General features: G+C 38.1%; 1 protein-coding gene across 1 annotated transcript; it reads left to right on the top strand.

The window, feature by feature from the left end:
- The first annotated feature begins 495 nt into the window (after window positions 1-495).
- On the top strand, window positions 496-22,884 carry LOC127645410 (protein wntless homolog). The gene is made up of 12 exons (XM_052129021.1): window positions 496-791; window positions 3,370-3,645; window positions 10,976-11,100; window positions 11,364-11,525; window positions 11,804-11,940; window positions 13,492-13,660; window positions 13,846-13,943; window positions 14,085-14,148; window positions 15,364-15,507; window positions 15,861-15,944; window positions 17,219-17,372; window positions 19,846-22,884. The coding sequence occupies exons 1-12, from the start codon at window positions 686-688 to the stop codon at window positions 19,953-19,955; spliced, it is 1,629 nt and encodes a 542-aa protein (XP_051984981.1). The 5' UTR covers window positions 496-685; the 3' UTR covers window positions 19,956-22,884.
- The last annotated feature ends 1,528 nt before the right edge of the window (window positions 22,885-24,412 follow it).

The raw sequence follows: 24,412 nt of genomic DNA, 5'->3' as shown, positions 1-24,412 counted from the left end.
CTCTAGGTCCATTCAATGCAAATGAATGGTGACCAGAAGTTCCAAAAAGCACATAAAGGCAGCATAAACGTAATCTATACGAATCCAGTTGTGTAATCCATGTCCTTTGAAGTGATATGAGATTCATGGGTGAGAAACATACCAATATTTATGTCCTTTTTCACTATAAATTGCCACTCCTACATCCACATTTTTCTTTTTTTCTTTTTGGTGACTAACTTTCTTAGTGCATATTGCCACCTACTGGGCAGGCAGGAGAATTTATAGAACAAAAGGATCACATATGTGAGGACCTAGAGCTGAGGAATTTTTGTAAAAATATTTGAAAGTCATACACATCTGGGATGGCATGAGGGGGAGTAAATGATGAGAGAATTTTCATTTTTGGATGAACTATACCTTTATTTTTAGTAGATATGGCCAATGTCGGACTGCAAACCTGCAATATTAGCCCTCGGTGACGTCACGTGCACTCTTTTCGAGCTGAGTGAAGGATGCAGGATGAGATCCTTCCCTTTCCCCTGTGGTTCCCTACAAAGAGCGCCACACAGACAGTTCTGTAGGGTTTGAGACACAGCCTGTGTCGCGCTCTCAATCTCGGACAGCGCATTGTCCACCTGGATGCCGTGACTTTAGTTATTTTCCATTTTAGTCATATCGCAGTGCCAGAAGAGACGCTTTCACAATGGCTGGAGCAATTATTGAGAATATGAGCACCAAAAAGTTGGTGATCGTGGGAGTAATTCTGCTTTTATTCCAGGCGTTTTCCTTTATGGTCGGTGGACTGATTGGTGAGTAGTTTTACAAATCCGCCTAGATTTGTTTGACACTAAATGCTTTGGTAGCGGAATATGTTGCCATTGGTTCTGGTGTGTAATACTAAGATTTCAGCAAAAAAAAAAAAAAAAAAAAAATGGAAAAAAAGAGAGAAGGTTTCACTTAACACATAAGTAGAGATCGTTCTGGAATGGAGTGAAAAGTTGCGGAATTGCTTTGTTACAATAGTATCAAAGATGGGCGCTTACTTTCACTGCGTCGACTGTATTTGTAAGTTTTATAGCCGATCAAATGGGCGCAACATGGATTTCTTTTCGTCCCTTTGGTTTGTCCCTAATCCCTGATCTTGCCATGTCGTAATGAGACAGAGAAAGAGTCAAAGCTTTCTAAAACACACTTGAGCCTGAATTTGACCACGAAAGAGGTTATTTGTCGGCCGGTAGGCTGTCGTTTAAACAGCAGCAGTAGGAACATAGGCTACTAGCGCCGTGATTGTTTGTGAATCGCGTGCACAACTCAATAAATTCTTTGTCCATTCTAATATCGTGAAACAACCTACCATGTATTGCACGTATTTATTTGCTAACCTACATTTAATAAACTTTTAAATGGCTGTGCTTCTTATGTAGATTATTATCAACTTGGTTTGCTCATTTTTGTAAAATGCACTAGTCAGTTAGCTTGATAATGTTGTTCCAGTCCAATATTCTTCTGTGAAAACAGGCTCTTCACATCAGCCAACAAAGGGTTAAATGAGGTGCATCTCTAGAACATTTCTTCTTTGATCTTATATCTGAGCAGACAATCTGCCCACCCCCTCTCATGTGAACCAGCCTTCCCTCTCAACTTTTCTCTTGTGCCCACAGGCTCCTCCAGCTCACACTTCTCTCCTTCCCTCTCTTTCTCCATATCCCTCCATTCTGAAATACATACCCTGATTAGTGTTGCTTATTGCCCACTTTGACAATAGCATCTGATATTTACCACTCTCTGATGGGTTGAGTATTCAGCTTGTTTAATTTGAAAGAAGACTATTCTATCAGTGTAGTGTATATGTGTAAGCAAAGCAACTTAATGCTTGTTGGGTTCTCATGATTTTGCTGGAAGGGAATCATTTCTTGATCTCCTCCAGAATATGGGATGACTGGTGATAAATTAGCTTGTTTCGGCCATTCTTGCCTGAGATTGATTTAATGAGGTGGGATTCCTTTGTGTTTGTTCAGTGGTCGGTGGCAGCCTGGGTAATTGAGTAGAAAGGCTTGCTGCTCCCCGTTATTGGACATCTTAAACCTGGCATGAGGTCACTGGGCCAAAAGGGCTGGGGTTGGATATTTTGTGGTGGAGATTTGAAGAGTGTTTGTTCCCCTGGATTTTGGGTCAAAGAATAATTGAACTCTGAGAGGTTTGGGATTGCTAATTTGGTTTACTTCATATTTGTGTGGGATTCACAGGAAGAGGGTTGTACCTCAAATAGACAAGCAATTAAAGTAATAAGTTCACCCAGAAATTAAAATTCTCTCATGATTTACTCACCGTTATGCCATCTAAGATGTGAACGGCTTTCTTCTCCAGAGCACAAATTAAGATTTTTAGAAGAATATTTCAGCTCTGTAGGTCCAGAATGCAAATGAATGGTGATCAGAGATTTGAAGCTCTCAAAATCATTTAAAGGCAGCATAAAAGCAACTCCAATGGTTTAATCCATGTCTTCTGAAGTGATCCAATCGGTTTTGTGTGAGAACAGACCATAATATAACTCTATATTTGACTACATTTTGGCAATGCAGTCTCCAGGTACGATCATAATTTCAAGCTTGATTAATAGACCCACCGGTTAGCTTTTAAGATACTGTGAAAACGTATAATTGATTCATGGTGCTGTCACTTAATAGTTTGCCTCTTAGGATAGAGATTGATGCATTGGCTTGACTATCTCTAGCCTGGCTAATGTCCTCAAGCCATAGGCTAGTTCAAATTATCTCTCACGTTCTGGTCATTTACAAACTTTAGATGTCCTCACTGACCCAAGAAGGGTTCAATTAACTCCTATTAACAAACTACCAATTCCAGCCTCCTGAATAGCAAATGGAGGATGTCCTTACTTTCTCATGCTAATGACCTCCTCATAGTAAGGGTGTAATAGAGAATCAATTTACGAAATGTATTCATTTTGAAGGCCTTTGTTCTTCAATATGTATGCAAACCGATATTCATGAAACATTAATTTTTGTAAATTGCTGGTAAAACCTTTCTTGAATGTAATTGAATTGAATGTGACAATTTATGTAAGAATGGTTTTACAAATAATTTACACCTAAAATAGTTCTCTTTGTGTTTCATGACCAAAACCCAATGTGTTTGAACAAATTTCCTGCTTGGCATTTCAAAAAAAAATTGTAAACTTTAATTTTCTTGGACACAAAATAGGGTTTCCTCCTATTTCTGTGAAAATACAGTGATGTAGTTTGCTTTTTATATCTCCTGCTTGTCCAGTAACATGTTAAACATGTAAACTAATACCTCAAGTTCTTAGTTCTTAGACTAATTATTCTCAAATTGTTCTTAGACTGAATATCAAATCTGTCTCTGCAGCTCCAAGCCCCACCACAGCAGTCCACTACCTGGCCACCAAGTGTGTGGACACCATGAAGACCCACCATCAGGGCTCCAAGTGGTTCATGCCTTGGGGCCCCAACCAGTGCAGCAAGATCCGGGACTTTGATGAGGCCATGGCCAAAAGAATTGAGGCCAATAACATTGTATTTGCGGTCCACATTCCTTTACCTAACCGAGAGATGAGTCCCTGGTTCCAGTTCATGTTGGTTATCCTCCAGCTTGACATTGCCTTCAAAATGCAAAACCAGATTGGTGAGTAATGGAATTGAGTTAGTTTTAGTCCTCAAACCTCCATCTTTTTCTCCAGTCCATTTAGTAGATGTCATAATAAAAGAAAATAAAAAAAATATGGGATCGCTATAAGCACAGGAGATAGAGTTGCTGTTGTCCTGAGAGTGTAGGAGGGAACGCATGACTACTCAGAGGAATTTCCCATTCTATTCACTCAAGAGTAGATTGGATTTCTCACATGCTGTGAGAGGACTAACAATGATGGATGCTCTGTTGTGGCTGGAGCCCAAGGGATCTCAATAAGGACTTAGTCACCATGCAGGTAGGGGAGAGCTGCTCAAGGCTTTGATGCAGACAATTGGAGGATAATAACAAGGAATGCAATATTGCCATCTGGTTTCATTACCATTTCAGTTTCTTTCAATCTGCATTTAAAGATGGAAGGTGTAATAAAGAGCAAAAGTCTGGTTCCAGATGTTGAATATGCATGATTTTTTTCCATTTGGGGAATTGATTTTTAACAATAACTAGTAAACCTTTAAAGACAAACTTTCTGTGAGCTCAGATGTTGCTAATCAATCCTAAACTATATGCTTCAGTTGAGTCCACCACTCTATATTTAAACATCACTCTGTATGCTTACCGAAATTCGAAACACTGCCACTAGTGGCCAAAGCAGTAAGTGTTGTTTGGCGTATGGGCACATGCGAGCTCCATTTTTCAGGTGTAATGTCAACAGAGGGGTGCTAAAAGCGAGTTGTGAAGCAACTTGTTATCAGCTGTACAGGATGTATTACAGTGAAGAGAAATGCATTTTTTTAATGCCACACCCCAAACCTAACCATCAGAGGAGTAAAATGTAATGTTAGAGGGGAAAATTCAACCCCAGAATTATGCTCATTAATGATTATGTGAACGCTTCTACTTCATGGTTTCAACACTGGTTCTGAACCTGGGTGTTCTATACTAGTCACGCCACAAGGGGATGTAAGCACACTGGAGCCGATGCAATTACAATGAATTGTAAACAGTAGGTTGAATTTCTTTAGCTAAAATTGGTCTGTGCTTACCGAAATTTGAAACACTGCCTCCAGTGGCCAAAGAGGTTGAGCATATGGGTACATACGAGCTCCATTTTCCAGGTGTCCAATACTAGTCACGCCACAAGAGGAGGCAAGCACACTGGAGCCGACACATAATGTCTAATAGAAGATGGTGCTTGTTGGTGAGTCAGCATAATATGGCTGATGCTAGAATACCGGAACTCTCGGAAACAACATGCCAACTTTCCGTGTGGTCGTGTTTCCATGATGCACTGTGAATGACCCAAACTAGTCAGTCTCCCTAGAATCTCAAACTAATTGTTTGAGTTTTTTACAACAAACTTAAAATATATTGTTTTATACTTTTAATACACAGCTTTAAATCGAGAGTTATATATACAAATAATGCATTTTTTCAGATACTGTTTTAAAATAATGATAAAAATAATCTTGGAGCTGGTTAGTTTGGTTCATGGCTTAAAACTCTTTTATTAAGAACTTTATAAAATTCCTATACATTTTATGGGAAAATACTGCTGGAACGAAGATGGCTGAAAAAGTGGGTGGGCAATAGGAATGCTCTACAGCTTTTGCGTGTTTTAATCTTTCTAGTGTCACTTTCTATTATCATTCTTCTCTTAAATCAGGTTTACCCTTTATTTTCTTTTGCTTTGTCAAGCTAAATTACTGTCTTCGTATAAACCTGAAGGGTTCCAGCCGTGTGGACCTGCATATCACTGTTGCCATTTGAAATCATCTGGCTGTGGGAGGGTGGGGCTCTGGCACTAGTCCAAGTCTTCTCTTTCAAAGTAAGGATTAGGCGGATAACACTGGCCACTAATGAAGAGCCACTGTTGTGCTATAGAGCAGTCTGGGAAAGTGATCGGAACGTCAGCTCCTCCTAGCAGCAGGAGCGCCTAAGCTGGCTATTCACGTTGAGAAACGTAGGAGGAGTCTTTTTGATTCCTTAACACATTAACTGCTTGTGTGAAAGGCACCAGGGTCCTGCTGTAATCTTTCCCACCCTAAAACACGTGCTTGTGTAGAAACAAAAAGCAAGAGGAACACTCTTTCCAGTTAAAACAACATGTTTGAGTGAGTCTTGTCACATTAAATGCATTATAAACTGATTTACCAGAGACATTTGCATTATTATTGGTGTATTCAGTACTTGAAACTATTTTTGAACTGTTGAATGTTTTGTAGCTGAATGTGGAATTATTGGACATGTATAGTCCTCAGCCAAATGCAAGAAATTTACTACAAGTCTGTGATCTTCTGCCAGCTGTTTCTCTCTCTGTGCATCTTGCTCTCTGAGTAAAACCTCACAGAGTGTCAACAGTCTCTTATAATAAGGCCATGGCAGAGATTCATCTGGCACTCAGTATTTACCCATCACAAGCTCAGTTCTTACCCATAGTCAATTTCTGTAGCATTTGGAAAGCAAGTCATTTTAAAAATGGATATCCTACTTGGAGGCACTGTTACTACTACTTCTACTAAATGATAGCTGTTACATAGGTAAATACATGAGGATCGAGGGTAAATACATTTCATAAACATAGTTTGTTATAAAGCTTTTATAGAGCTTATAAAGCTTTACTTGTCTTTTCTGGATTTGTCATTTGTTTTTGAGATTGCTTAAAAAGATATTTAATTTGACTTGTGCTTTTCATTATAACTGACAAGATGTTTATGACAGCAGTTGTTTTGGTACAATAACTAAAATAAATAAAATAAAAACATAAATAAAATGTGTCTGCCTCATTGTAGTTTTGCATTGTGACTTGATTCTAATGCAGATGATAGAAATCCAGAATCTTGTTTAGAATAAAATGATCTTCGTCAGTCTTAAAGTAAAAAATAAATAAATATATGCTAAAACTTTGCGTTCTAATTTTGCATGTGCAGCCAGCACTGACGATTATGTCCACCCTACTCCAGGGAAGACCACTGATGCTTCCAGTGTAGACAGCGTCATTGATTATAATGGGGTTCTATTGGGGCGGCTGTGGCGTAGGTGGTAGAGTGGGTCGGCCACTAATCACAGGGTTGGGGGTTGGATTCCTGACCCACATGACTCCACATGCCGAAGTGTCCTTGGGCAAGACACTAAACCCCAAGTTACTCCAATAGCAGGCCTTGCATGGCAGCTCTGCCATCATTGTTGTGTGAATGGATGAATGGGACACGGTGTAAAGCGCTTTGGTAACCGCTAAGGTTAAAAAAGGCACTATATAAGTGCAGACCATTTACCATATTGCTTTTGGCGTGACGCGACACGTCGCTTGCATTCGGTGTAGACGGGGTGTCTACAGATACAGTTGAACAGAATGCAGGGGTCTTGAGACACATTTTTAAAGGTTGAAGCTCCTTTTAACTTAACACAGCATCTAAAAATCACTGCGCTCCTGCACGAGATTCTGATTAAGACTTATGTCTAGTGCATGTTTGCACACAAAAACAAATGGAAAACTGTGTGAGGGTGCTGTATTTTTTGTGGACTTAACAGAATATCTGGTGAAAAATCTGGTGACTTTAAAATTGGAATTTAATTAGACTTTTAATTTTTTTGGTAATATTTAAGTGAAAAAATTTGAATTTAGTTTATCAGCCCTGTTGATAGACCTAGTTTTTAGTGACATGAGTGAGCAGATGTTGATGGAATTTTCAGTTTAAGGAAAATTTCGGGATCAATACAAGCTCTATGGACAGCATTTGTGGCATAACATTTGATGACCTCAGAAATTAATTTGGACTTGTCCCTCCTTTTCTTTAAAAAGAAAGAGCACAAATCTGGGTTAAGGTGAGGCATTTACAATGGAACTGAATGGGGGCCAATTTTTGTACATTTTAAAATACTAACTTTTTCAAATGTTTAGCCACAAGATGTAATCCTTATCTACATGATAAGTGTGCATATCAACATGATTTTAGTGTGATAAAATCACTGACTAACCTTTTGTGTTTAAAGTTATAGCCAATTTCCAATTCATTGCCATGATAATGTTAAGCCTAAAACCTTTAAATTGACAATTTAAACAACTTTCCAGCTCAAGAATTTCATACGTTTTAGAGTTATTAAAAAATAAACTTCACTTTTCTGCCTTTAAACTCTCCAAAAATTTGCCACATTCACTTCCATTGTAAGTTCCTCACTGTAACCCAGATTTGCGCTTTTTTTAAAGATGAGGGGGTAGTCTAAATGCATTTTTGAGGTAATCAACATTAAGCCGCAGATTCAAAATTGATTCAGCTTATTTGTAATGAACCCGGAAAATTCCTTTGAAGCAAATGATCTGCGGAAGATGCGACTCAATTGGAATAACAAAATTAAGACATGTGAACAGTGATTTCTGCCACAGCGTTTTAGACAAAATGAGCATGTTCATACAGAATCCCTGGATAAGTCTGTAACATGGTGAAAGTTCATGCTATTCTGATGGATCACATGTCTATTACCAGGATCCCCAGTGCCTCTGCTCTAAATTCAATGGAGTGCCATTGGTTCTGGCTTTCAATGTCTCTCTGGCCCGAGCAGCACAGTTTGGCACGTCTCCAGCAATAACACAGCTGTTGAAATGGCTTAGTCGCCAGGGTGATGTGCGCTGCGCCCGGGCGGAATGTTTGTGTGTGCTAAGCTGACATTCAGAGCTCTTTGGCACAGCCAGTTGTAGGTGGGGGCCATGGCAGACACACTGGAGGAGAGAGGACAGTGCTAATAATGTCTGCCGCTCTTTCTCCCTCTTATCCTGTGGCCCCTCCCCCCATAAAGTTCAGCCCTCAATGTCCAGGAATTCTCTTTAGTGCTCTCAAGCTTGTTTCATAACACAACAAAGATCTCTTTAGAGATGTGAAGTGGAACACACAAGGAGGTGCAAAACGATCTAAACCACGGGCCCCCCCAGCTACCTCCTGCTCTCTAAGCTAAAACGAATTGAAACATGGCTGTTTAAAGCCTATAAAATTAAAATTTTAGTTTTATGGCTTTTAGTTTATGTCTGTTGTCTTTGAGGTCATCTATATGTTTGGTATACTCCTAAAAGTTGACATTTTTTTACTTTTAGCTTATTTATGCATTTAAAGGTGCAGTATGTAACAATTTTCATGTAATATATTTTGCCAATTTTGCCAATGTGTGAACGGCTTGTAACGCAACTTAAAAAACGAGCCCTTCCTGGACATCCTAAGTTGCCTATTAAAGCCTGTAGACTGATTTTCATGCAAAGGTCGCTTTTGCCAGGAAAATCCATAGGATGTGAAGTTTATGCACGCTCCCGAGATCCTTCTACTGAATTCTATCTAGCTAAGCGGGAACATGATAGTGGTTGAGCGAAAACTAGAGAGAACATCATCAGAGCATTTGATTCCTGGAGGGACCTTCATTCAGTTTTGGGGATCAAAACCAACCCTGAATTGGCGTTCTTCTTATTGGACAGGTAAGTTTACAGAACTGCAAAGCATGTGAAATATAGTGCCATAAGGATTGATCTGTGTATTTTAGCTAACTTGATCATGCCTGCTGACGAATTGCAAGCTACCTTACTTCGTAACTTTAAAATCATTTCAACGATCTTATCTTTATACTAAAAGTCAGGTATACAGGATAAATTTAAGCAAATGTGCTGGTTTTTTGATCGTAGTACAACATATGATATACAAAACTTACAATAGTGCAACATAACAGTGCAGTGCAACAGTAAAACTGTCTGGTATAGTTCGGTAGTATGTAGCTGTATGTGTGTATCAATATACTGTGTTAGCTGTTAAGTAGTTTTAGTTTAGTCTCAAAGTTTGTAGTAAAACAATCATAACTGTGTAATTTAAATTATGCTACCTCATCTGCCAGCATGATGCCGCTGAATCACGTTCAGTCTCTTTGTGCGTTACATCATTGTTTTGGCCGATGCTCGCTCACTCGTGTCTCTTTGGTGCGTGTGCACTAGCACGAGCAACAGGTAGCTGGCTGCAGTTCACTTAATGGCCACAGGTGTCATTAATAACAAGGGTTTCTGAATCTTACATTCTGCATCTTTAAGATTTACAGATTTTCTCTTGCAGAGAAACAGGATCAAAAATATTGATGGCTCATCTTGCACTACTCAGATTTGTGTCCAATTAAATGTCCTCTAGAACGAGAATGTCCCTCCCCCTCATAATACCTGCAACTGACTGGCAAGTAGCATTACATGGCTCATGGCTGTGACTAGGCCTGTCACGATAATTAATTTCTAAATATTCAGTAGTAGTTTAAGTTAAGTAGATTTTGCATGTAGGGAGATCGACTTGATAACGTCATCCTCAATACATCATGGCAGTGTGCGGTTGCTGCAGAGCTCTTTTGGCGTGATTTGTTTGCCACGATTCTTAAATCTTTCATTTCAGGATCATGGGTAGTGTAGTTCTTAACCAGGAATGGCACTACTAAACACACTTCAAGTTGAATCAATGTGGATTGATGGCTCAATAGAAGCATAAACCATTGATTAACAACCTCTGAGCTCATGGTAGGTCATGGTAATAACTTATTGTAAAAATAATTTCTTCCATTGAGAAAACGAATGGGATTTTTACTTCCAAAACCAGACTGTTGCTCTCCTTTTATTTATTTTATTTTTTAGTATTATTAAAAAGAGACAGGACAATACATCCTGCTAAAAGGTCATGTATCAATAGGAAATACGTCAACACAGTAAATAAAACAGCACTTGTCATTTCATGGGGTCTTTAACATTTTGAAAATCCTTCTTGAAATTTGTATGCCTTTTTTATCATGTAACCTGATTGTGTGAATGCCTTTGGACACTTTTTGAGATGGCTGTGGCTCAGGTGGTAGAGCGGGTCGGCTGCTAGTCAGGGTTGGCGGTTCGAGTCCCGGCCCACACGAAGTGTCCTTGGGCAAGTCACAGAAGCCCAAGTTACTCCCAATGGCAGGATAGCGCCTTGCATGGCATCTCTGCCGCCATTGGTGTATGAGTGTGTGTGAATGGGTGAATGAGACTCAGTGTAAAGCGCTTTGGTAACCTCTAAGGTTAAAAAAAAGCGCTATATAAGTGGAGACCATTTTACTTTTAGCCACACTGCGATGACAAAAGAGTTATTCATGAGAATGGTACGGCCTGTCATGGATCAGTCATTGCACATGTCTGTGTTTGGCATTCTCATGTCCACTGCTGTTCTTTAGTCAGTTGGTATTAATTTCTATTACCCAATGGGAAGGTCTTAAGATAGAATCAGGTTTTCCTTTATTTCAGTGTTCAGCACCTGGTACTGGTTATTGTACAGCATATGTATGTGTCTATGTGTAGAGGATGGAGCTTTGATCACCTTGGATGTTGGCCTGGCTTACAGAAATGACACCCTGAGTGAGTGGATTGAGATGGCCCATTCCATAGAACATCGCAAACTGAGCTGCAATTTCACCACAACAAAGGTAAACACAGCGTCAGGCATTTCAGACCTATGCCAGCTCCATACTCACCCATTAACACCACTTGAATTATTTTCTGTGTCACATGACAATACTAAGATTAGTGGTTAATTAATATGTGTTTTTAATGACTAATTATTTAAATTTAACCTTTTAAAAAATATCAACCTAATATTTGGCTGAAACGGTGAAAAATAAATGACATGGCTAAATTCTTATTTAATTTACTTAATAACTTTTAACTTTAAGAACTTTTTGGTTCCCAGACATTTGAAAATGAGGGGCGCTACTATGATTGTGACCTGTTGCCCTTTATGGAGGTTGGCAGTGTGGCCCATAAGTACTATCTTCTAAACATCAGACTACCTGTCAACGAACGCAAAAAAGTCAACATGAAGATTGGAGAAATCAAAGACATTAGACTTGTGGTGAGTCTTCAAACTTTAAGGAATGCAGTTTTGATAAAAGCCTCTCGTAATTGGTTTCTCTGACCCAGTCCTTGTTAAATTTGGCACACATTGCAGACAGGGCAATTGTTATACAAATGTCACTGGGCTGAAGGCATCTGGACTGCATCACTTCTTAGTATTTGCTGTTGTTTAGGTTACTCCTCTTATTTAACTCTCCGCAAATAATCAGAGCCATCCATTAGGTGTTATTAAAATGTTTGTCATTGTAATGTTCCTCTCCATTTGTGACTTTCCAGAGCATTCATCAAAATGGTGGTTTCACAAAGGTTTGGTTTGCCATGAAGACGTTCCTCACTCCCAGCATCCTTATCATCATGATCTGGTACTGGAAAAGAATCACCCAAATGACCAGACCACCAGTCCTGCTGGAGAAGTAAGCGCCACTTCCTTACTTGTTGGTTAAATTAAACTTGGGTGGACAACACATGGAATGTTTGCCCGGTTTTATTGGTTTATTGGTCAATGGAATGCGGAAATGTTAGCCACATTGGAACAAAGTTCCTAGCATGACGAATAACATAGTGTCATGCAAAAAATAATCTGAACATCTCTGAAGAAAATGTGGGTGGTACTTGGATGTGTAAAGTTTGCTGCCACGTAGCAAGAATGTTGTGGGTGGTTGCTAAGGAGTTGCTTTGCTGTAAACAATTTTTCTTAATTAGTATTTTTATGTTTTCTAGTAAAAATATCTACATATTCTTATATAAATCTTCTGCTGTTTTCCAGTGGACATTTTTTAATAATAGGGTCAATTGGGCAGATTCAATTCATATCAAACATTATTTGTAAATAAACCTATGCGGTTGCTAGGGTGTTGTGGGTGGTTACTATGCAGTTGCTTGCAGGCAAAAGTCAAAAGAGCCCAACTCCCATGTCTTTGTTATTGTGTTCCCTAGATATGGCTCAGGTTTCTGTTCTTTTTTTAATGGCTCACCAGACAAAAATGGTTTAATCACTTAGACAAAGTTATGGCACACCTGCACAATTTTAGGCATTATTTATGCCTGTCCATAGCACAAACGTGCAGGGTGAGTTAGCAGCAAAGTAAAAAATGGCAACAACACTACACAAATTGCAGTGCCTTGTAAACAATGTTTGACATGACACTATTTGAGTCAGGAGCCTAAAAATATCTATTCATGAAAAATCTATATTTCCTAAACTCATCTTTTTCAAATCATTTTTTTTTATTATTTATTTTATTATTATGTTCTACACTTTTTTTTTTTTTACAAATGAAACAACACTTCCACCATCCATCCCAAACTTCAGCTTGGAACTAGCGGTCCCAAAAGACAGGAAGCTCTCAACAAAACATACGCTGTGTGATTTGCAGGCAGGATGATTATTTTTTCATGGTGTAAATGCTTTGCTGAGCTGACTTGCATACTTTTCCACTGGAGCACCAAGATGGAAATTGGAAACTTTTTTTTTTATGTATCTCAGAGAAAAGCCCAAGAACATGTACAGGGGCTCCCCATTGACTTTCTTATTGTTGGAATTATGCCAGAAAATTGTTTCATGTCAGTGGAGCATGCACAAACACCTTCGTACCACCACTGCAGCTGAACTCATGGGGCATTCCCTGCATTCCAACACAATATGGTCTCTTTCTGGCCTGTTGTTGAACATGCAGAGGCGCTCCGGCAGCTGGAATATGATTCATGCTTTGAAGTCTGATTGCACGCCCTGCTCAATCTCTCCAATTAGCCTTTTAGCTTGTCCTAGCATGCTTTTGAACTCAAGTGAACAAAGAACGGCATAGAACCAAATCTGATTGACCATTTTTTTATGTTTTGGTTATATCTCTTCACTAATGTATATTGTTAAACTGATCCAAAATCCTTAGCCTTTTGCAATTATGATATAAGAATTATAATATTATGGATGAGACCATCATGTCCCTGGTTTTGTGCTCTTTCAGGATTATCTTTGCTTTAGGAATCTCTATGACCTTCATCAATATTCCAGTGGAATGGTTCTCGGTAGGGTTTGACTGGACTTGGATGCTTTTGTTTGGTGATATCCGTCAGGGCATCTTCTATGCCATGCTGCTTTCCTTCTGGATCATCTTCTGTGGTGAACATCTAATGGTACAAGTCACTTTCATTTTTGATGGGCCAACATAGTTTCTTTTTTGACTTTTTTTACCACAATGTGAAAATAGATGAATATTGGTAATGTATTTTGGTTTGAAATGTTGTAATGTAAATGATTTAACAATGGCTTTAGAACAATTTTTTATTTGCTTTATTTTGTTGTTTTTTTTCTTCTGAAGGATCAGACGGAGAGAAACCGTTTCTCTGTGTACTGGAAACAGGTTGGACCCATTGTTTTTGGCTCCTTTTGCCTCTTCATCTTTGATATGTGTGAGAGGTGAGACAATGTCAAGCTACCTACAGTGTTGGTGTGGAGTAAAATTCCTTATTTCCCATCTTTGCCATCAGTCCCGCTCTCTAGTTCTAGATGTGCTGCTGGGTACTTTTTAATGAACATAACTTTTTCTTTCTGCTATAGAGGAGTGCAGCTCAAGAATCCTTTCTACAGTATCTGGGCATCAGATGTCGGGACAGAGTTGGCTGTATCCTTTTGAAAATGTGGGCTGCTGGTGTAGACTGACATCTCCAAAACGGTTGGCCAAAATTACGATCAACGATCATAGAGCATTTTAAATGAGCACTGAAATCTGACAATGCTGGTATCATAAATTGTGCTGCTTTACTTCAGATTACGCTAAAAACACAATTTTCATGGCTTGTAAAGCTAATGCACATGCACGTCTCAGGATGATTGACAGGCAATTGGCTCTTTTACCTGTAAGGCGGGACTTCTTTTCTACATCTGTTGACTGTTGGGTGCTAGAGCTCCATGGTTGGGCATTCCAATTTCTCCCATTAATTTTAATAGAAGTGGCCTGTCTCTGCTAAATAGTCTCTACTTATTAGTACACTTCTTTTTTTGCCCTTTCAGTATTAACATACTACTCGCACTACTTGCACTTCAAAATGATGTAGAATAGTGCAGAAGTGTGTGTGGTTTGGGATGCACCTCATAGGTTATTTCCAAAATCCCTCAACCAAGACCAAAATGATCAATTATAACTGTTCCTGTACTTTCAGGCTAAATCCACCATACTTGACACAGACTTTCAGACTGTTCTGACCCCAGTTCCGGTAGACATTTCTAACTGGTTGGAGTTACGTTTTTTGCACAACGGATGTTCAGAACTCAGAAAAACACTATAGACTTGCATTGATGGAATGTTCAAATATGGCAAAATATATAAACTCCAACTGTTAAAAAATTCAAATGTAAACAAATACCTATAAGGGGGTGTGGTTAATTAAATGGCTAGTGTGGTGCAAGTTCCAGAACAGCTAAAATCACTTGCAGCATCTTTACGTTACTCTATCTCTCTTTCTTGTTTTTGCATTTTGTTATTAACCTTTTTAAAACTTTCAGGCAAGGCTTTGTCAAGCCAACAAAGTTTGTTTCAACAAATTTTACATATCTAGTTTCAGTCCTCTGTTACAGTGATGAGCCTGGATATAACATTTTTATTTTTATTATTTGCTTCTCTTACTGCCTTATATACTTTGTTTAAAGTGTTGCACAGGTTAGTACTTGTAAAGGCTGCTTGACAAAATGCTCATATGCATGGAGATGTTTCAACCATGCTTGCCTATTGTATGTTGATTTCTGAAAAAGTAACTTCTGCTCTTCTGCATTGCTTCATGCTGTAGTGTAGTAGTTTGCATTGTGTTAAAAGTTGTCACCTTGACAGAGGTTGATGCAGATGGCCTTCATCATTGTAGCAGGAATCTGTGCATGTCTCTACTTCCTTTTTCTTTGCTTCATGGTCTTCCAAGTGTTCAGAAATGTAAGTGGGAAAAGGTCGTCTTTGCCTGCCATGACGAAGGCTCGTCGACTGCATTATGAGGTAATGTGTAAAAAATTAACCCAAAAAGAACAACCTAGAAATCGTTTTTGATTCAAGATTCAAATGGTTCCATAAAATGAGTTAGAAAGTTTGTTTTCTCAAAACAGCAATAAAAAAAAGCTAATGATTGTAAATCGACTGCTGATTAAAATAATGTTCTTAAAAAATCTCAATTAATTTAGCTTTAGTGTTTTCACATCTTTTGTTTTTAATATTGTCTTTACAGTTTTCTTTTTAAAATTAACATGGTTTCTTTGGATTTTATTGTACTTTTAAAATTTCTGTCTCTTAAATTTCTAGTGAATGTCTTAAAAGCATTTTTTTTTCTTGTATGTATATTCTCTCTCATTTAGGGCCTGATCTTCCGCTTTAAATTCCTGATGTTGATCACGCTGGCATGTGCTGCCATGACTGTCATTTTCTTCATCATAAGTCAGGTATAGATTGGTTTTCTTTTTTGTTACACTTATAATATTTCATTATAGGTATACACTCACCAGCCAATTTGTTAGGTACACTTGTACATCTACTTATTCATGCGATTATCTAATCAGCCAATCATGTGGCAGCAGTGCATAAAATCATGCTGATACAGGTCAGGGGCTTCAGCTAATGTTCACATCAAACATCAGAATGAGAAAAATTGTGATCTCAGTGATTTGGAGCGTGGCATGATTGTTGGTGACAAATGGGCTGGTTTGAGTATTTCTGTAACTGATGATCTCCTGGGATTTTCACACACAACCGTCTCTAGAATTTACTTAGAAAAATACAAAAAACATCCAGTGAGCGGCAGTTCTGTGGACGGAAATGCCTTGTTGATGAGAGGTCAATGGAGAATGGCCAGACTTGTTTGAGATGACAGAAAGGCTACGGTAACTCCGATAACGTTGAGTAATTTTAGTGAGCAGAACAGCATTTCAGAATGCACAATATGTCAATCCTTGAGGCGGATGGGCTACAACAGCAGAAGATCACGTCGGGTTCCACTTTTGTCTGCTAAGAACAAAGCTGAGGCTGCAGTGGGCCTTCCATCTGTGTACCTCAGCAGAAAACCAGATTTGGCACACCAGGCAACATTTTTCTAATCGTCTGCTGTACAGTTTTGGTGAGCCTGTGCCCACTGCATCCTCTTCTGCATAGCACTGTTGTAATGTGTGGCTGTCACATTCCTGTCAGCTTGAACCAGTCTGGCCATACTCCTCTGACCTCTGTCATTAACAAGCCGTATTCACCCACAGAACTGCCGCTCACTGGAGGTTTTTTGTTTTTGTCACCATTTTAAGTAAATTATAAAGACCGTTGTGTGTGAAAATCCCAGGAGATCATCAGTTACAGAAATACTCAAACCAGCCCATCTGGCACCAACAATCATGCCACGCTCCAAATCACTAGATCACATTTTTCCCCATTCTGATGTTTGATGTGAATATTAACTGAAGCTCTTGACACACATCTGCTTGATTTTATACATTACACTGCTGCCAAATGATTGGATGATTAGATAATCACAAGAACAAGTAGATGTACAAGTGTTCCTAATAAAGTGGCCGGTGAGTGTAGATGTATATTATAGTATTAATTACTAGCTTTTTTTGGGAATTGAAAGAATTGTTTTTGCTATGAGAGGTAGTAATAAACTGATTAAATGTATGCGTTCAGATAATGGTGTTTGCTAATATGTTGTGCATGTGTGTTTTAATGTTGATAGGTAAATGAGGGCCACTGGCACTGGGGCGGGTACACCGTTCAAGTGAACAGCGCTTTCTTCACTGGCATTTACGGCATGTGGAACCTGTATGTGTTTGCACTCCTGTTTCTCTATGCGCCGTCTCACAAACGTTATGGGGATGAGCAGTCAAGCGGTAAGACTCCTGGAGAGACTGTATGTAAAGGCAAAACATTTGCAAAAATATTCTAGTATACACCCTTCACATGCACTGCCACTAAAAATACTGACATCTTGGATACTCTTTCAGTTTGTCTAATTGTTCATTTAATTCATGTAGTTACTGTTACCTTAGCAGAGATGATTACAGTATAAGCACTCATCCTGGTTGTTGTAGATGAAAACTAATAATGAAACACAAATGGTAATATCTGTAGACATATAACATTCAAGCTGATCAAACAAAATGTTTTTCTACTTGCATTCTAACTCCACAAAGTACTCTGATGGCTGTCTCATGATTAATTTACTTTATTCCATAATAATTAATATAATTCTAATGATAAATTTTTTTTGTTATTAATTATTTTGCTATGGGAGTCCCAAATGCTAATAAAATTATTTGAAGTATTGCATCAACAAAAGATTGTGTTGAAAAATTATTTATGCAAAATAGACCAAATATGAGACAAACATAAAAAAAAAGTACTAAAGTACTAAAATTTATATCTTGTATATTTTTTCTTTTTGTGGGTGGCCAACTTAATAAAATGAAGATGCAGTTTCCAAAATGACAGTTATTGTTCCAAAATGATTTGTATTCCAATACTGCCCATGCCAAAACATTTTTGGTTTGTTTTGGTATTAAACAAGTTATGTGTAATTACTCTGTACAAGTTATGAATTCATTTACATTTACCTTTTGCTGACAGTTAATGCATAAGAAACAATTTAGATAAAGGGGAAAATTGTCTTTTCATTTAGAACTTATGAATGAATGAATGAATGGTAAATGTGGCAAAAGTCTATTGAGCACAGACTTTGCAATACATCCACAATGCCAAATGTGCTTATACGTCTGCATTTGATGCATTTCTGTAAATGTTGCCCCAATACAGCACTGCTTATGTTGGCATTATGTTTAGAGAAACTAAGATTACATTTTGAGGCACATCCAAATCCACTCAGTTTTGAAACGGATGCATGATTCATGGTTTCTTTAATGGCAAATGCATGTGTAATACTCTGCTAAACTGATTTGTATGGTGCTGTATCCAAACAAGCATCTTTGCACAAATTAAATCATACATTTTTGTCTGAAATCACTCTTGGAATGTGTTTTTAAAGTTTGTCTTTGACAAACCGATTTCCAGAAAACTGATTTATGTCTGTAGCATGAAAAGAATTGGTACCTGCAGTACTGCAAATATAGAAAAGACATTCACTTAGCAACATATTTTAGTGTTGTGGTGTTCCGTTTGTTTTAAAGACAAGCTGACTTCAGTTCAGACAGGAGGTCTTGATGCCAGGAAAGTGTGGGAGTTGTGGGGGTTTTATTTCTTTGAGGAAATGGGCCTGTTTGGCAGTAGTGGGTCTCTCTAATGTGGGCCAGTTTTCCTCCTAGGCCTTGTATAATGAAAACCATCTATCTCTTGACGTCATCCATGAAACTGTATTTACTATTTTCCTGTCCCCAAATGGTACTCTGTGTTATTAGATTGGTCATTTCAGAACTGGATCTTCAAACATTACTCCTGTTCTTCTTGTACATAGACAATTTTGTTTAATGGACGAAAAAGAGTTTTGATGCATGAAGGGACCAAATGTTAAACATTGTTTCCTTTAGCTCTCTGTGTGATTGGATTGGCTCCAAAAGAGTGACATTTTCCAGACAACATGGTATACTTATTAGTTTTATGCTGTTTAATAACTGACAATGGCGATGCCCATGTATGGTATCCTAAATTGTATTATTGAGCTGAACATACTGTATTTGTTTTGTTTTATTAATTAGATGTTTGGTTCAGAATAGATCGATAGATGGTTCTGTGCATTAAAACAAATATATACTCGTTCATAATTTTGTTCAATTGGTTTATGCTAACGTACTGGAATATTGAAAAGCTGATTGAATATTGAAGAGTATTGTTTGACTTAGCAGTAGTTGTAGACACACAATGGGGGACTAATTTTTACTAAATCAAGACATTTGTTTAATGATTTACTAAATTATCTTGGAACATGATAGCAAATATTGGGAGTGGATTAGAAATGGTAACCAGGGGCTTACTTCCTTTTGGCTTATTTTTGACTCCAATTCAATATGAATTTCTCTTTGATCTTAACATATTGGATGCATTGGTTTTATGTAGCCTACTGGAGGAAGTATATATAATATGATATAAATTATATAAATCTGAATCTCGTTTTCTATTCTTGACATGATTTCAAATTCATGGTGAATCTGGATGTAGTTCTCAGTTTTATACAATTTGGGGAATTTTCTTGTTTTTTAAACTAGATTCTTTGTTTAACTAGATGCTGTTTTTTATTCTGTACAGCCATCTCGGAAATCAAGTCTGTTTCATACTGTTCCTACCCAAATGTCCTGTTAGTGTTTGAGTGCTGTTGAATTCCTGATATAAATTTCTCTCCTCTCCTCAATCTAGGCGATCAAGGTGGAAACAGTGGTGAGGACATCCAGCTGACCACCACCATCACACATGTGGACGGACCCACAGAGATCTACAAAATGACTGGCAAAGAAGCTCAAGAGTAACTCCCCTCAATCCAGAACCCAACAAAATCAAGACTTTCTGAATTCCTCAAGAGTTGAAACGACACACTTTTTGGTGCCCTGTGTGGTCTCATTCATTTCAAACATAACCTCACAAATGTTAAAGGGATAGTTCACCCAAAAATGAAAATTCCCTCATTTACTCACCCTCATGCCATCCCAGATGTGTAAGACTTTCTTTCTTCTGCTGAACACACACACACACACACACACACACACACACACACACACACACACACACACACAAGATTGGTCCATTCAATGCAAGTGAAAGGTGACCAAAACTTTGAAGCTCAAAAAATATATAAAGGCAGGATTAAAGTAATCAAAAAGGCTCCATTGGTTTAATCCATGTTTTCTGAAGTGATTTGAAAGGAGTGGGTGAGAAACCGTTAAATATTTATGTAATTTTTTTTTAACTTTAAATCTTCACTTTCAAACAGCCCTGCTAAGCACTCTTCTCACGTTTATGTAAATGTCTTTTGTTTTAGGTGATTCACATTCTTTGTGCATATTGCCACCTACTGGGCAGGTTGCAGAACTTAAATCTGTTTCTCATCATATCGCATATAAAGACATTTAATAATTTAACCAGTTATTAAACCACAGGAGTCTAATAGATACATTATATGCTGCTTTATGTGCTTTTTGTGTTTCAAAATGTTGGTCTCCATTCACTTAAATTGTATGGACCAACAGAGCTGAAATATTCTTTTAAAAATCTTAATTTGTGTTCAGCAAAAGAAATTCATACACATCTGGGATGGCATGAGGGTGAGTAAATGATTTTTTTTTTTTGGGTGAACAACCAACTTTTCACAGTTTGATAAGTGACGTACCTTGTTACACAAATTTCTATTCGAATGAGGTTCAATGTGCAACCCCATTTCTGAAAAAGTTGAGACAGTATGAAAAATGATAATAAAAACAAAAAGTAATAAATGAAAATAATGTAAATTAAATTCACCCTTTGCTATATTGAAAGCACCACAAGTACACATGATATGATGTTTTACCTTGTGGATTAAATTTTTTTTTTAAACATTTATGTACAGTAATTTAATATCAGATGATTGCAACACTCTCCAGAAAAGTTGAGACCGGGGTAATTTAAGACTAATAACAATTTGATGAGTTAAAATAACAAGGCAATGTGAAACAGGATATATTAAAGAGGTGATGCAATTGTGAAATAATATACTGTATACTGTATAAGGAGCCTCCAAAAACAGTCCTTCAAGAGCAAGGATCATTCAAGACTTGTCAATTGTCCAACAGATGCTTCAGCAAATAATCCAGCACTTTGAGAACAATGTTCCCCTAAGACAAATTGGAAGGATTTTGGGCATTTCACTCTCTACAGTGCACAATATAGTTGAAAGATTCAAGTCTCTGTCTAGAAGCGCTGCCGACTTCTCTGGGCTCGGTCTCATCTTAGATGGAAAGTAGAACAATGGGACCATGTTTTTTGGTCCAAAGAGTCCACATTTCAAAAAGTGTTTGAAAAACACAGCCGTCGTGTTCTCCGGGCCAAAGAAGAAAAGGACCATCTGATCTGTTATCAGCGTCAGGTCCAAAAGCCAGTGTCTGTATGGACCAGGGGTATGTCAGTGCCAACGGTATGGGTAACTCGCACATCTGTGAGGGCACCATTAATCAAGACAGATATGTAAACATTTTGGAGCAGCATATACTGCCATCCAGCACTGTCTTTTGCAGTGACGTTCCGGAATTTTCAACAGGATAACTTCAAACCACATACTGCCCGAATAATCAGAGAGTGTGTGTGCTAGATTGGCCTGCCTGCAGTCCTGACCATCTCCAATTGAGAATGTGTGGTGCATTATAAAGTGCACAAAATGGCAACAAAAACCCTGTACAATTGTGCAGCTGAAGCCCTGCATAATGGAGGAATGGGGGAAAATTCCACTTTTAAAACATAACACACTTGTCTTCAGTGCCTAAATATGTTATTAGAAGAAATGGTGATGTTTCACAGTGGTAAACAATCGACTGCCCCAACATTTTGGAGCATGTTGCAATCATCTGATTTGAAATGTATACAAGGTAAAATATCATATAATATTTAGTTGTAGTGCTTTCAACATAGCAATGGGTGAATATAATTTACAAATCACTTTGTTGTTTTTTTATAAGCATTTTTCATACTGTCCCAACTTTTTCAGAATTGGGGTTGTAAGATCAACAGGTGGTGCTGAGCTGTAGAAAGCTGGAGTTGCACACCATCTTGTGGGTGCTGGGAGAAATTATGAAGTTTACCTTGCACTGTGGTTTGGCAAAGACATTAGTGTTTCAAAGGCCAATACAAAGTATTTCTAAAAACAGTGAGGAAAAGGAAACAAGGTCAAAACTTTTTTTTAAATGATACAGCAATAAGTAATTGTGTCCATTTAGTGTATTTTGTAGCTTTTCCCTTTCTTGTTTGAGGGTATTTTATAATGCAATTACAAAACTGGAAGAACAAAGACTTTTGTCAACATAACGTGTAGGTATGTATTTATCTGTTGGTTGATCCTTCCTCAACTGACTTCCTTAAACTCTCTTAACCAAATGTAAACACACCCAAGGAACCGGTAAAGCAAATGACTTAGTTTAAAGGTTTCTCTGATCAAGGTGTGGGATGACTTAAGTGACAGTTGGGATTAGGGTCCTTGTGGTCTGAATGGCAAACACTATGTTCTTTGTTACAAAGTAGAGGTATATTTTTTATAAAGTGCTTATTTTCATCTGTACAAAAGCATTAGCAACTGTTCTGTATCACTCTGTTGTAACAAAAAGTATCTTTTCTAGTTTTTCAAATCTGTACAATTGTATCTCATGTGGAAATCTAGCGTCTTGTTTTTTCATGCTTTTTATGCTAATTTAAAGTAATAAAAAACTTTTAGATCTGTTGTGTTTGGTGAAACAATTGAATGGGACTGTGGGGGTTTGTTGCAGTAGAGACAAATTGTGAAATAATAGAACCTTAGATGGAGAAGGAAAATATATATAAAACAATTGTTTGATCACTATAATTTGTATCTCGCTAAAAAGGAATAGTTCACCTAAAAATGAAAATGATCTCATTCACTCATCCTCATGTAATCCCAGATGTGTATGACTTTCTTTCTTCTGCTGAACACAAATGAAGATTTTTAGAATGATATCTCAGCTCTGTAGGTCCATACAATGCAAGTGAATAGGTGCCAAAATTCAGAAGGTCCAAAAAGCACATAAGGGCAGTATAAAATTAATTCATAAAACTCCAGTGGTTTAATCCATGTCTTCAGAAGTTATATGATAGGTTGGTGAGAAACATCAATATTTAAGTCTTTTTTACTATGACTCATCTCCCCTCCCAGTAGTTGCCGATATGCATGAAGAATACGGATGGCCAAAAAACAAAAAGAACAACTCTTAGGAGAGAAGAGGGCACTTGTTAGGGCTGATGAAAGTGGACATTTATAGTAAAAAAGGACTTAAATTGCATTCATAAAGTATTGAGACCCTTTCGATTTTTTTCTTCACATTTTGTTATGTTGCTGACTTAAGCTGAAATGCTTAAAATAATTGTTTTTCAAATCAAATTGCACTTCATACTCCATAATGAGAAAGTAAAAAACCAGATATTTTATAACTTTCTTAAAAAGAAAAAACTGAAATATCACATTGACATAAGTATTCAGACCCTTAACTCCGTACTTAGTTCAAGCACCTTTGGGAGTGATTACAGCCTCAATATTTTTGGGTATGAGCCGACAAACTTTGCACATGTGGATTTGGGGATTTTCTACCATTCTTCTCCGCAGATCCTCTCAAGCTCTGTCAGGTTCGATAGGGACCGTTGGTGGACAGCCATTTTCAGGTCTCTCCAGAGATGTTCGATTGGGTTCAAGTCCGGGCTCTGCCTGGTCTACTCAATAACATTGACAGAGTTGTCCCGTAGCCACTCTTGCGTTGTCTTGGCTGTGTGTTTTGGGTCATTGTCCAGTTGGAAGTGAACCTTTGGCCCATTCTGCAGTCCTTAGCGCTCTGGACCAGGTTTTCATTAAGGATATCTCTGTATTTTGCTGCGTTCAGCTTTCCTTCATCCCTGCCAGGCCTTGCTGCTGAGAAACACCCCCATAGCATGATGCTACAACCACCATGCTTCACCGTTGGGATGGTATTGCACAAGTGATGAGCAGTGCCTGGTTTTCTCCAGACATGACGCTTGGAATTGAGGCCAAACAGTTCAATCTTCATTTCGTTAGACCAGAGAATCTTGTTTCTCACAGTCTGAGAGTCATTTAGGTGCTTTTATGTGTCTTGCACTGAGGAGAGGCTTCTGTCTGGCCACTCTGCCATAAAAGCCCTGATCGGTGGAGTGTTGCAGTGATGGTTGTTCTTCTGCAAGTTTCTCCCATCTCAGGTGCTCAACAAGAGAGTGACCATCGGGT

Source organism: Xyrauchen texanus, chromosome 6 (assembly GCF_025860055.1).
Source record: "Xyrauchen texanus isolate HMW12.3.18 chromosome 6, RBS_HiC_50CHRs, whole genome shotgun sequence".
NCBI lineage: Eukaryota > Metazoa > Chordata > Actinopteri > Cypriniformes > Catostomidae > Xyrauchen > Xyrauchen texanus.
The sequence above is the reverse complement of the archived record's forward strand: the minus strand, read 5'-3'. Positions and strand labels throughout refer to the sequence as shown.

Bases quoted from the DNA above. Each gene is read 5' to 3' on its own strand.
- LOC127645410 (XM_052129021.1), top strand. From the start codon at position 686: ATGGCTGGAGCAATTATTGAGAATATGAGCACCAAAAAGTTGGTGATC. The intron at 11,526-11,803 runs GTGAGTCTTCAA...GTGACTTTCCAG, and splicing joins TCAAAGACATTAGACTTGTG to AGCATTCATCAAAATGGTGG. The intron at 11,941-13,491 runs GTAAGCGCCACT...GTGCTCTTTCAG, and splicing joins CCACCAGTCCTGCTGGAGAA to GATTATCTTTGCTTTAGGAA.